This window comes from Uranotaenia lowii, chromosome 2, assembly GCF_029784155.1.
Source record: "Uranotaenia lowii strain MFRU-FL chromosome 2, ASM2978415v1, whole genome shotgun sequence".
Lineage (NCBI taxonomy): Eukaryota > Metazoa > Arthropoda > Insecta > Diptera > Culicidae > Uranotaenia > Uranotaenia lowii.
Window position 1 is genome coordinate 352,335,673 of NC_073692.1, and position 11,975 is coordinate 352,347,647.

Consider the following 11,975-nt stretch of genomic DNA (forward strand, 5'->3'; position numbering starts at 1 on the left):
ACGGGCTCGCAAGGCCCGTGATGTTGCTGTTTTGGGTCCCGAACACCACCAGGACGTTGTTGCACTCCGCACGCCGCTCCTGACATGGAAAACAGACGCGTACGAAGACCCCTAGCTCAGTCTGCATGCGTCCAAAGCATTCACCGGGGTTGAGTACCCGATCTTCGCTAAGGTTGCTCGCACCCCAGCTAGCACCACGGGGAGGTAGAGAATAGGACTCTATGATATGGGAAAGAGTAGTTGGGAACGAGACTGAACACATCGAGTTATTGTTTCTTTACATGGTTATCCACTTGTCTGAATGAATAGAATGGTTTTTAAATCATGCTCATATCAAGAAAAGTGTTTTTAAACCTTGATGACAAATTTTCGCGATTGCTATAATGAGATAAATCTCAACAGTTTTCTAAAAGCTTAAATCAGGACCAACATTTCACCGCCATGATTAGAGATATAACACAAAAGGACCATTTTGTAGAATTTTTTTCCCTAGAAATATAGGTGATTTGATTTGATCTTACTTACCGGTTTCTTTGATTCCTTCATTTCCAATCTTTTTCAGATTCTTTCAACAAGCCTTAGTTGGAAATCCTCCAGCGCAGGAACAGCACATTGTCATATTACTGTTGCCAATGAACCATTTAAAGGCATCCGACGAATTTGATGGATGATACCTCTTATGTCGATCGAAGATTGATGCCAACACTTGCTTTGGGTATAGGTCATCGCTCAACCATAAGACTCAGCGCACGTATGATTTTGAAAGGGGAAAGGGAAGAGAAATATCATATTAATGTTACAATTATCAGTATAATTTTAAGATATCATAACTATTCATATTTAACCGGCCATTCCCTGAAGTCTCTCAATGCACTTACTGTACTGTAGACTAGTTCTAAAGCCTCACAAATTGTCGAAGAAATTTTTAACTCATACTCAACTGGGTATTCAAACTGAGAAGCCCCTCAAACTAAATCTCTGGAAAAATTTGCAACACAAAGTAAATTTTATTCTAAATTAGGTATTTTCTTTCCGAATAAACACTTAACCGAAGCAACTTGATTTCGAACATTGTTTTTATTGTTAAACATATCACTGTTCTTAGAGCACTAGAGTTTAAAATTTACAGTTCCATGTTTAGTTCATACGGTTATTCGACACAACGACAACGATTGCTCTCGTAAATGCACACGGCGAGTGAGTTTGTGTGTTTGTTGGTCTGGTATTCCTACTCCTCATAAACTTTATTGATGTGCAACAATGGAAATAAGGATCTTAGCTTGATTAGTTCTTATAGGGTTGTTAAATAAATAAAACTAGCAAATTTAAGTGGTGATTAGGAAAACTGTCGATCGATTGGGGCTAAATATATTTTTTTGATCATTGAATGTTGCATTCAAATATAAAATGCACGCAAGATAAAAAAAATAAACTCAGTGCAAATCGGAAGTTTATTGTTCTGTCCGGTATTCGCTTGGAACAGGTTTGGGATTCATTGCGTACAATATATCATCGATTAATGTAGGGATACGAAGTTAAATAGCCTAGCTGTTACATATTGAAGTGATCCTAAAACTTAAAAATGGGATTTCCGGCGATAGGTAGCTTGTGCAGCAAGCTTTCTTATTAGAATTTCTTACGCTATATGTTTCAGCTTTTCCAAAAAAATATTTCAATCGTTTTGTGTTTCTTCTTTCAACTAGACAAGACTGAGTCTTATTTTTACCTAAAACTGTTCTTTAGACTAATTGGTTGCTCTTCGAACTCGTTAGGAGGAAAATTCGTTCATTCATTTACGATAAGGATTTATCAAAATAGAAACAATAGTATGCGCACAATGTTCCGCAACAAGGCTACTCCTGGTCTGCTGATTCCTAAGAACGCTAAAGGGATACTATCTGCTGTTTCTAGGAATCCGATGTATAATTTTGTTTTTCAAATTGCTGTTCACTCCAGGAGGTTCACGATTGCTCTCGCTAACGCCAGGCGGAGAAAGAACATACAACAAAAAGGGAAAAAACAATTCACCGAGACCATGCTAGCTAAAAACATCCCGTAAGATTGCAAGGCGCACATTTACCTACATTGCTTGCTCACAGCAAGCAATTTACGAGGTCAGTGGCGAGATGCCAACCTGCCGAGGATCGGCGCCAGGTACGTTGACGGTTTCCAAATTCTTGAGCAGCAACGAGAGCCACGGTTTGGTGGATTTGTCCTCCTGTAGGCAGGCGGCAAACGTTCCATCCCGCAGCTGATCCGGCAGGCACTGGCGAAGGGCTTCGCGGGCCCTGAAATTGGAATGAAAAGTTTTACTTTGAGAAAAGATAGTTTTGGATCGACGATATTCATGCAAACCTTGGATTATCGGACAGTCTCAAATAGCAACGCACAACGTGCTTCAGTAGTCTCGCTGATGGCTCTTTCGATAGTGATATAACCATTTTTCCCTGAAATAAATGATTGTGATCAAGGATAAATCTGAAATGTATACAAACATTTTAAGGGTTCAGGTTGATAAAAGAGCTTTGGTTTTGGTTTACTCCTTTTTTCCGGAAATATTACACCGCGCTCATTTTCCCAACCTTGGTTTACTTCGAATGTTTAGGTAAAATTAGAAAATTTAAATAATAGGTTGAGCTGCACATTAAACTGTTCTAGTTTTTTCGGCTATTCTTTACATAAAAACTTTAGTAAAAGATACAAAACTGGAAGAAAGGATTTTAAATTCCATACAAGACAGCTCCTCAAATATGATGTTCAACGTGAATAGTGATGAAAACTGTGATGTTGGATTAACAAAAAAAAGTTTTTGTGGAAATCGAGAAGCTGTGATTTTTGTGCTCGAATGAATGAATTCACGTATATTACGTTTATATTTTCCACTGCCACTCAGTTGTAGAAAAACCGAAGTAAGTGAAATATCTTTGACTTTTGAACTTTGTTAAATATCATTCCTTTAAAATTATCTTACCAAAATGATTGCAACATGAGAAAATCGATCGTAGGTGTGGCAAATGTAGGAGAGGCCACTATCGTCGAGCAAAATCTTCTGCAAGATGAACGTGGCCACGGTTTTGCTCAGCTCCGATCCGGATTCCATGATGCGCAAGCACAGCGGGATGATTTCGGTGGTCAACAGGAAGGTGATCACTTCCTGTTCGTCCGTTTTGACCAGCGCTCCGATAACCCCGAGCGATGTCAACCGGAGGTACTCGAAGGGGCGCGTTTTCGAGGTGGTATGCAGGAACGGGTACAGGAACAGTGGTATGTGGGCGGCCAGGAATACGGAACGGGTTTCCGGATGCGATGCCACACATTGGAGCAAGGCCAGCGCATTGCAGACCCTGTTCGATTGGTGTGCCGTCAGGGTTGGCGGATTTATCGACGGATAGATGTTGATAATTTCCTGCAAAAGCGCCGCCGTCGTTCCGAAACTGTGCCATAGCATGGGCGCCAAATCGGGAACCGATTCTCGCTTTTTGCTCAATTCCAGCAGGGCCGTTTCCCGAGTTTCCGGATTCGACAGCTCATTGATCCACTGGAACACTTTCTCGCTGTTAGCCGCCACCTGGAGACCAGCGGGGCTCTGACCGCTTGCCATCGTTGCCGTGGCCAGTTTGCACAACTAGAAAAATAAAAACCGGAACACCTCAAGAGAAGAAAAAACCAAGACGAAGAAATGGTACCTACCTTTATAAGCCCTTTTGCGACTCCGAATGCAGGTTAATTGACGAATTTTCTATCACGATCAACACTGTTTGCACTAATCTCTTAATTTAAACAAATTTTCAGCGGAATCAAACTGAGTGTTAACGATAATAAGCAAAAATCCAATTTTCTTTCGATGGAAGCTTCCGATTTTCAACTTTTTCCACTTGCTGTAACACGATTGACGACCGCGATCGCACCCGACACGCACACATGTTTGATTTGTTGTTGGTGGTTTTCAGGAACGGGACATAGATTGCAGTACTAGAATTTTCAATCTTGTTGCACAATACAAAAAAATTTATCAATCTCGCTAATTTTGAAATACTCAGAGCACGGCTCCATTTTACTCAGACATCGCCTTTTGTATGACGCAGCCGTCGCTTGATCTAAAACGACTCAGTTTTCCGAGTAACGGCTACTCAGACGACATGAAAATTGGCACTCAGCGAATTCGAGTGCTTGAAGGCGACAACTGAGTAAATTTGGATCAGTTTGCTCGGTTTGCTCAAGACATTCGACGTTGTTTCGTCAGCCACAAATTGGGAAATTATTATGGTAAATATTGATTTTTATTGCTGATTCATGATTATTAGCACATTTTTCATCTTATTGCAGGGTGGAGTAAAAAAAACTCGGAGGCAGGTGGATGTCCCCGGGAAACATCAATGAAACTTTTTCGCCAATGCAACGGCGGATTAGACCAGGAATGATGTTGGTGATCGCCCGCATAAATAAGAATTGTAACCATACGATTTGTGAAATAGTCAAACGACGATTGGATTAAGCGTAAAAAAACTTTTAGCAAACGATTATTCAAACTGTGGAAAACATTGGTTGAAGTGTGAATTCCGAATTCACAGTCTTTTTAATATGTCGTTAGGTTATGTAATTGTTAAAAACCGTTCAAACACTTATATGGAGAAACTGTTCTACAAACAGTTGAGATAATGTAAACAAGCCGCGACCAGAAACGTTTTTTCTGCATTGAACTGTTATTGCTATAGTTTTCCTTAAAGTTCTCTTGTATCTAAACATTTATAGTAAAAGTTATGAAAAGATTTCACAAATCGTTCTTCCAACGTTACAAAAACGGTATTCGGAACCGTGTGTGAATAAATCACGCACACATATACAAATGTTTTTAGAGTTTAAGAATTCCAATAAATAATGTTTGTCATAAGCCATTATTTTACCACCCCATTATAATTTATTTTCATTAAAATTGCAATTACACATATTTTACATCACAAATTCGATCCACTCTCGATAAGAAAAACATCATTGGTTTTGTAATAATTTTCACTACGTTTATCCAGTGTAGGCCACCACCGTAATTGCCTGATCCTGCCAGGAAACACCGTGGAATAACAGTATAATGGGCCTTACTGATCCTGCGAATGGTTCCCTGCAATAAAAAAACAGTAGATATTACTTATTACTTTTCTAAATAAGCAAAAATGCGGGGCAGGGACTCACAGTGTTTTTAGTTTCCGGCAGATGATGACTTATTTCTTCTCCATCCTCCTCTTTGGAATCGATTAACACCGCCATCCGGTAAGACGGACAAGCACATCGAACGAATTCTTTTCCTTATCCTGACCGGGGGTCCTGTAAACGGTTGTTGCGTTATATTCCACATTTACGCAGTGCTGCTTGCTGCTGTTGACGGATTCAATTTTTTCCTGCCCGGCTAAATATCGTCGTTGTCACAATCCTGGAAGTCCTACGGGCAGGGGAACGGATATCTCCGGTAGAGATCTCGTGCTAGACCTGTAAAAAGGGAAACCAATTGGAGAAACATCGGAGAAACAAACAATTTTCGCAATATTACCCGTAGCGGTAGCCTTCGCTATGATTTTTTTTTCTTTTTTTCGCTGCGAGATAATCTACACTCTTGATTAAGGATACCCGAATTTATGTAAAATTATACCTGATTGAGAAAAAATCAAATCATTAAATATATTTATAGTTTTTTGACGTGAGTAAGGCAGAAGGCATGAACGCTAAGGATAACGGTTTGAGATCAATTTTACGATTCTGATAAATTTGAAATAAATTGTTCGTATTATTCATTCACCTTTTCAGATACCGTCACTTTTATACATGAACGTTCATGTTTCGTTCTTATCGTTGTCGAAGTAAAGTTCAGTATTATAGCTACGTTTACTGAGATAATCACCTTTTCTGAGTCCGTAGATGTATCGTATGGACTGTTTGTGATACAGTTTTTTACTATGCGGGCGTCCAACAGTACGGGTGTTCCAGCTCAACCCGGAGTGGCATATTGCATGCAGGGAGACATAACAACCCCGGCTCGGGGCGAACGAAAAGTGAAAACATTTCAAATAAACGATGGCAAAGTTTTAAAAAATAAAATATTGTGTGCAACATTTTGACTTGTTTACTAATACAGAATGAAATTCTATCCTTTTTATTGATAATCATACTGGGTTTGAACCGTTTGAACATACTGCTATGGAGAAACCGGCCGAAAACCGCTACGGAATCCTTCGCGCATTCTGAGTAACCATGACTCAGTTGTCGCGAAAAGGGCTGTTAGTCAGTTCTGAGTAAATGCCGTTTAGTCAGAACTGAGTAGGTGCGGTTTTGGCGACAACTGAGTAACCGTCACTCTGAACTGAGTAGCTGAAAGTTAGCGAGATGTTTCAAATTCTCTTACATGTTTTGCAGATGAACAACTTTTTTCATATGTTTTGCTCAAATTAATATTTTCAAATGAGTTAACAACGTCTTTCTTACAAACGCATAATAAAAGCATTTGAATGTCTACTCAGCAAACCAACATCGAAAATACTACGCGTGATTTAATTAGGATTGGTTGATCTTGGATCGATCCTTGGGAGATCGATCTTTTCAACTCCGATTTTCGATTTTTTGGATCGATTCTTTGGCCAGGAAAAAATCGATTAGATCGGTTTATTTTCGATTCGATCTTTCGATCTTTTTTTTTCTTATATAGGGGAAATAAGGGCATAATAGCCACCTTAAGGAGGACGCTTATTTAACCTTAGAAAACAGCTATAATGTGTGAAATACATCATTGTTTCGGGTTCAGAAACTAAAAAAGTAAATTTCATAACTGGATGAAACTTGAAAAAAGTAGATATAAACGTTTAAAAATGCATTTTAAATTTTTGTGCCGAAATTTGATAATCAGTCCTGTGGAGGCAGTATGAACACCATCAATCGGGCACGATGAGAGATTTCTGCCGTAGAATCTAGCAGCGAATTTAATTTGATAAATCAATAAATTATTTCAAGGTATTTTTATTAAGATTTTATAATGTATATTACAGTTATCGAACAAAATTTGCGGCAAAAAAATCAAAAATCAAATTTATAATTTTTGTTGAAAAAAGTATTTTTTAGAAAATCGCTGTTATTTCTTAAGAACAGCAAATTCTAACAATTTTTTTAATCTTTATCAATCTCAAACACCTTCCTGCACCCAATTCAAAGGGATTGGAAATAATTTGCAAAATTGTACTGAAATGAATTAAGAATATCTAAAACTATTTTGCAACTGATAACAATATTGCAAATTATTTCCAATCCCTTTGAATTGGCGGCAGGAAGATGTTTGTGATTGATTAAGATTAAAAAATTAATTAGAATTTGCTGTTCTTAAGAAATAACAGCGATTTTCTAAAAAATACTTTTTTCAACAAAATTAATAAATTTGATTTTTGATTTTTTTTTCTGCCGCAAATTTTGTTCGATGACTCTAATATACATTAAAAAAAAATCTTAATAAAAATACCTTGAAATAATTTCTTTTGATCTCTAGAACATTCTTTGTTAGTACATTACTTAAGAATATCAAAGCGTTCCCGAGATATTTGAATTTTGATTAGTATTGTTTTTAATCACTAACTCCGGTTTACCTTACATGAAGGCGCTTGAATTTTTTTTCTTTCCATATGTAGAAAGAGTATACCAATTTAAAATTTTGTGTCTTTTGCATATTTTTAGTAAAAAGCAGTTCCCTCTTGTTACAAATGGAAAAGATCGATTAATCGGAGATCGATCTTCAAGCTCCGATTTTTTGGATGGATCGATCCCAGAACCATTCACCTGAATCGATCTTGGAGATCGATATTTTCCCGAAGATCGGACAATCCTAGATTTAATCACTGAGTGACCCTATCTTATTAACATAGGAGTCAACGATACCATATATTGAAAACATCGGTTCTCGTCCGATCACCGAAGTGAAGCAACATCGACCGTGATTAGTATTTTGATGGGTGACCGCTTGGAAACGTCGCGAGTCATTGAAATATATGAAAACTATACTGCCGTTGTAATGGACTTATTGTAAAATTTAGATTCATGAATCTTCGGAATGTCTTTTTTCTAATTCGCATTGTTCAGAATTAGAAAACGCTGCATCAAAACACTAAACTTCATAATTGATCAGAATAATGCTTATTTAATTTAAAATATTTAGAGACAAACCATAAAAAAAGATGACACCATAGGAAATTGAAACATTGATAATATTAAATTTTATAAGTTTTACAGCCAGCACTATCAGGTATCAGAATGGGGGTAGGCCTTATAGCATCATTTTTTGAATGAAATCGGCTTAAAAAATCTGGTGTTGAAATTTTAGTTTGAGATCATCTAAAGATATGTTATTGTTCAAATTCCTTATTTTATTTAGAAAAATTCGAAATTTATTTTCTCGAACGTTAGAAAATAAACGAAGAAAACAAATTTCAATAAACGGTAGTGTTTTAAGCAACATTTTATTAAAATTGGATTGATTTAAAATATTTATAAAAAAAATATAAAGAACGTAATAAAGTGGAAAAAAGTTTGTGGTTTTATTTCATCTGTGGTTCTATTTCTGTATTAATCATTCAAAAAAGTTGTATGACTGTTTTGCTTTTGAAATTCTAATTCTACTCTGCTTAGCAAATTCTATCGTATCAGTCTACCAATTATTATGATCTCAAATGTTTTTCATGGCATTTTAAACCAAGTTGTGTTTTCCAATCATTTTTTTTTAAGTTTTATCGTTTTTTGAAATAACGGACTGTTTAATTTTTTTCAATACCAACTCTCAGTGTTTCAATTTTCTAGCTCTACTACCGCTAGCTCTATTACCACCACCAGTGATAACATTTGTACTGCTTTATAATAATTTTCAGAACCGGGGGGTTATTTCCAAAACAAACAAAAAAAAGTTTGTAAACAAAGTGGCCGGATAAAAATTTTCGCGGATTGTTTTCAAAATTCCTCCTCAAAAATGACCGAAGTTAGCAGCACCCAGGCCGCCCGCCGTCGGTTCCTAACCATGGCCGTCTCGGCGGAGCTCCTGGAAAAGGGTTTCGAAAGTGCTGACGAAGAATGTGTTGAATCTCTCACCGAGATGCTACAAAGCTGTAAGTTAAATTTTATCAATGATTGCAAACCAAAATAATCTCTTCATGTTTCTTTCGTTTAAAGTTATTGTAGAGCTGGGACAATCGTCGCGGAATTATTGCGAGCTTGCTGGCCGGACCGAACCCGTTATCGGGGATATTGTGATCTCGCTTATCAATATGGGCATTTCCATCAAAGGGCTAGATACGTACGCCAAACGAGAAAATCGGCAAATCCTTCCGCAACCCCAGCAAGCCCAATCCCAGAAACAGCTCGGTATTTTGCAAGTTGGCCAGAAGAACTCTCACCCATCCCACATTCCCAACTATCTTCCTTCGTTTCCGGATCCACATGCCTACGTGCGAACACCGGTAAGATGAAGTTTAATCCCCGCCCGAAAGATGAAATTTTAAATTTTGATATTTTTTCAGACCTACAAACAACCGGTAACGGAGTATGAGGCGATCCGGGAAAAATCCGCTTCCCAAAAGCGGGATATCGAAAAGGCACTTACCAAGTTTCTTGCCAAAACCAGCGAAGTTCACAGTCTCTTCGACAACGAGGATAGTCCGATGTTTCCTTTAATCGCATGTAAACCTTCGTTCCCGCCTTACCTACAAGCCCTGAATCCAACCGATCAAATATTCGACTTCGAGGAACTCGAATACTACTACCAAGTGGCCAACAGGAAAGAAGATCCGGCCGAATCCAAGGAAGCTGATGACGATGACGACGACGGGGACGATGGTGACGGGAAGAAGGATGACACCGATGGCAAGGACAGTGAATCTGCTTCTCCGGTCAAAGGGGAAAGTGGTGGTAGTGCTGCGGCTGCAGCTGCCAATGCTGCTGCAGCGGCAGAAGCCAAGATGGGACCTCCGACAGTAACGGTTTCGACTGCCAATGGAAACATCACGACGGCGCAGATCAATTTGACGAATAACAGCCCGACGATAGATAATCCGTACTTGAGGGCGGCTACCATTCCTCGGAAGGTTAAAAGTGAAGGAGGTCCGGGAGGGATGTGATTATTTTTTAAGCTGTAATGAGAATTTTTAACTATATTTACAATAAAGTACTGTACTGTATTAATTGATGTGAAATATTCAGGACTAACTCACAAAGAATATAAAATGTCACATATTCGATAATAATCCCAGATTTAGCTTTGAATCTTCTGTTGAAGGTTTTTTTTCTTTTCTCTTATTGTTCAGAATGCCATGCTTTCAAATTTGAATGCTTGAATTCCAAAGTGAAGTTTCACTGAGATCCTATATGTGTTAGCTCATTTTTTAAAGGCCATGCAGTACAATAAATTAGATTTAAATTGAAATGCGCCATAAAGTAGAGATCAATCGTCCCAGAGGATGAAAATCCCATATAAAAGAATGCGCCATTAAGTATGCCATAAAATTAAGCCTATTAAAGTGCAAATTGCTGATTTGAAAAGGGACTTTTGAAGAACATTCTTGTTGAAACAATGACCCGTGTGTATTTTTATTTGATTTCACATTTTGGCTGCAAACAGTCTATTTTAGCTTTAACATTGGGATAAAAATACGAACTTACACTCAAATTTTATCTAGATGGTTGTTTCTCTTTTGGCGTTTCTACGCAAATATCGCACGGAGCATAGATAATTGGCTCGAATCTTCTGCTTGTTGTTGGAAATTAACCTTTTTGACTAATGACATTCAAAATGAATTAAAACGAGCTATTTAACACAATTATATGATTAAAGTTTCGATGAAAGCCATAAAATCACACGGCCATGAGCGTTTCGATTATTTAAGACCCCCAAATGTATGCAAATATTTTTTCCTTTTGATTGAGTCCAAGAATTGCGAAGGCGGATTCGAGATGACATTTTATTTTCATAAAGAAAATCCTTTGCTGCTGTCCGATCGCCTCAAAATCAGGCTCGTTTGCTAAAAATCCACCGATGAGGTCATGGTGTTGTTTTTAAAGCCACATGAATATGAATCAAATTATCCCGGGGACACATGCATATAGATACTTTGCGTCACTTTTTCACAACATTTGTGCCAGAGACAGAAATGCTAGATTGCTCCAACAAAAATCAGTATTTCACAGTACAGCACTGGATAAGTAATACAATTATGCGTTTTCTTCAAGTTGCATAAGTAGATGCGCAATAGATTTCTGTACTTACATCAATATCCGTGCCAAGTATAACGCCCCAATGTATGCAACTTATAACAAAATGGATCGAAGAACTTGGCTGACCATTTAATTTATTTTTCTGGATTTTTTTTTAATTTTTTTTATAGGATTCTAAATTATTTTTCTGAATTCATGCCAGTTTTTCATGGGATTTAGACTTAATTTAGCTTACAGTACATTTTTTTAGCTGAAAAGAAGCAGAAGCTTAACTTTATAGTTACAAATAACTTTTGTTTTAAGCAAACTTTTATTATTTTATTCATAAGGAAACTTTTTTGACAATTTCCTCACAAATGTGTAGAAAAAACTTAAAAACCTTAAAAAATCTGTTTTCCAAGGCTAGAAAACAGACACCTCTCTTGATGTAAAAAAAAGAATTTAAAAGTAAAGGAGTTAATATATGTGAAAGTTTAAGATGTTTTTTTTCTGTATAGGTAGGGGAGAATGAGGATACTTGATCCCTGGGGATACTTGATTCCTTAGCTATATCTCGAAACTGCAATGTCTTACAAAGATCAAATGTTCTAGAAAAATGTGCCAAAATGAGCAAAATAACAATGCTTGTAGTTTAAAAAATTTTAACAAAATAATTGTTTGAGTAATTGAACTTTGTTTGAAACATTTCACAAAATGTAACTTGAAGATCTTTTTTCATCACTTTAAAATGTTCCTTACATGATAAAATTATG

General features: G+C 37.2%; 2 protein-coding genes and 1 long non-coding RNA gene across 3 annotated transcripts; 1 reads left to right on the forward strand and 2 right to left on the reverse strand.

Moving 5' to 3' along the window:
- Positions 1-1,058: 1,058 nt before the first annotated feature.
- On the reverse strand, positions 1,059-3,894 carry LOC129748859 (CCR4-NOT transcription complex subunit 9). The gene is made up of 4 exons (XM_055743627.1): positions 3,691-3,894; positions 2,972-3,625; positions 2,356-2,447; positions 1,059-2,288 (listed from the first exon to the last, which is right to left on the reverse strand). The coding sequence occupies exons 2-4, from the start codon at positions 3,599-3,601 to the stop codon at positions 2,108-2,110; spliced, it is 903 nt and encodes a 300-aa protein (XP_055599602.1). The 5' UTR covers positions 3,602-3,625; positions 3,691-3,894; the 3' UTR covers positions 1,059-2,107.
- Positions 3,895-4,439: 545 nt separating this feature from the next.
- Positions 4,440-5,946, reverse strand: LOC129748973 (uncharacterized). The gene is made up of 4 exons (XR_008737888.1): positions 5,891-5,946; positions 5,543-5,641; positions 5,188-5,481; positions 4,440-5,116 (listed from the first exon to the last, which is right to left on the reverse strand). It is a non-coding gene; the product is annotated as an uncharacterized LOC129748973 (long non-coding RNA).
- Positions 5,947-8,923: 2,977 nt separating this feature from the next.
- On the forward strand, positions 8,924-10,205 carry LOC129747286 (transcription initiation factor TFIID subunit 8-like). The gene is made up of 3 exons (XM_055741430.1): positions 8,924-9,122; positions 9,187-9,473; positions 9,534-10,205. Exons 1-3 carry the CDS (start codon positions 8,987-8,989, stop codon positions 10,128-10,130), a joined length of 1,020 nt encoding a protein of 339 aa, XP_055597405.1. The 5' UTR covers positions 8,924-8,986; the 3' UTR covers positions 10,131-10,205.
- Positions 10,206-11,975: the final 1,770 nt, after the last annotated feature.

What these genes read in the sequence shown, in the direction of transcription:
- LOC129748859 (XM_055743627.1), bottom strand. Translation starts at nt 3,601, where the DNA reads ATGGCAAGCGGTCAGAGCCCCGCTGGTCTCCAGGTGGCGGCTAACAGC. An exon ending in CTCATGTTGCAATCATTTTG is followed by an intron (nt 2,448 to 2,971) that starts GTAAGATAATTT and finishes CATTTATTTCAG; the next exon opens with GGAAAAATGGTTATATCACT. An exon ending in AGACTGTCCGATAATCCAAG is followed by an intron (nt 2,289 to 2,355) that starts GTTTGCATGAAT and finishes TTCCAATTTCAG; the next exon opens with GGCCCGCGAAGCCCTTCGCC.
- LOC129747286 (XM_055741430.1), top strand. Translation starts at nt 8,987, where the DNA reads ATGACCGAAGTTAGCAGCACCCAGGCCGCCCGCCGTCGGTTCCTAACC. An exon ending in CACCGAGATGCTACAAAGCT is followed by an intron (nt 9,123 to 9,186) that starts GTAAGTTAAATT and finishes TTTCGTTTAAAG; the next exon opens with TTATTGTAGAGCTGGGACAA. An exon ending in ATGCCTACGTGCGAACACCG is followed by an intron (nt 9,474 to 9,533) that starts GTAAGATGAAGT and finishes ATATTTTTTCAG; the next exon opens with ACCTACAAACAACCGGTAAC.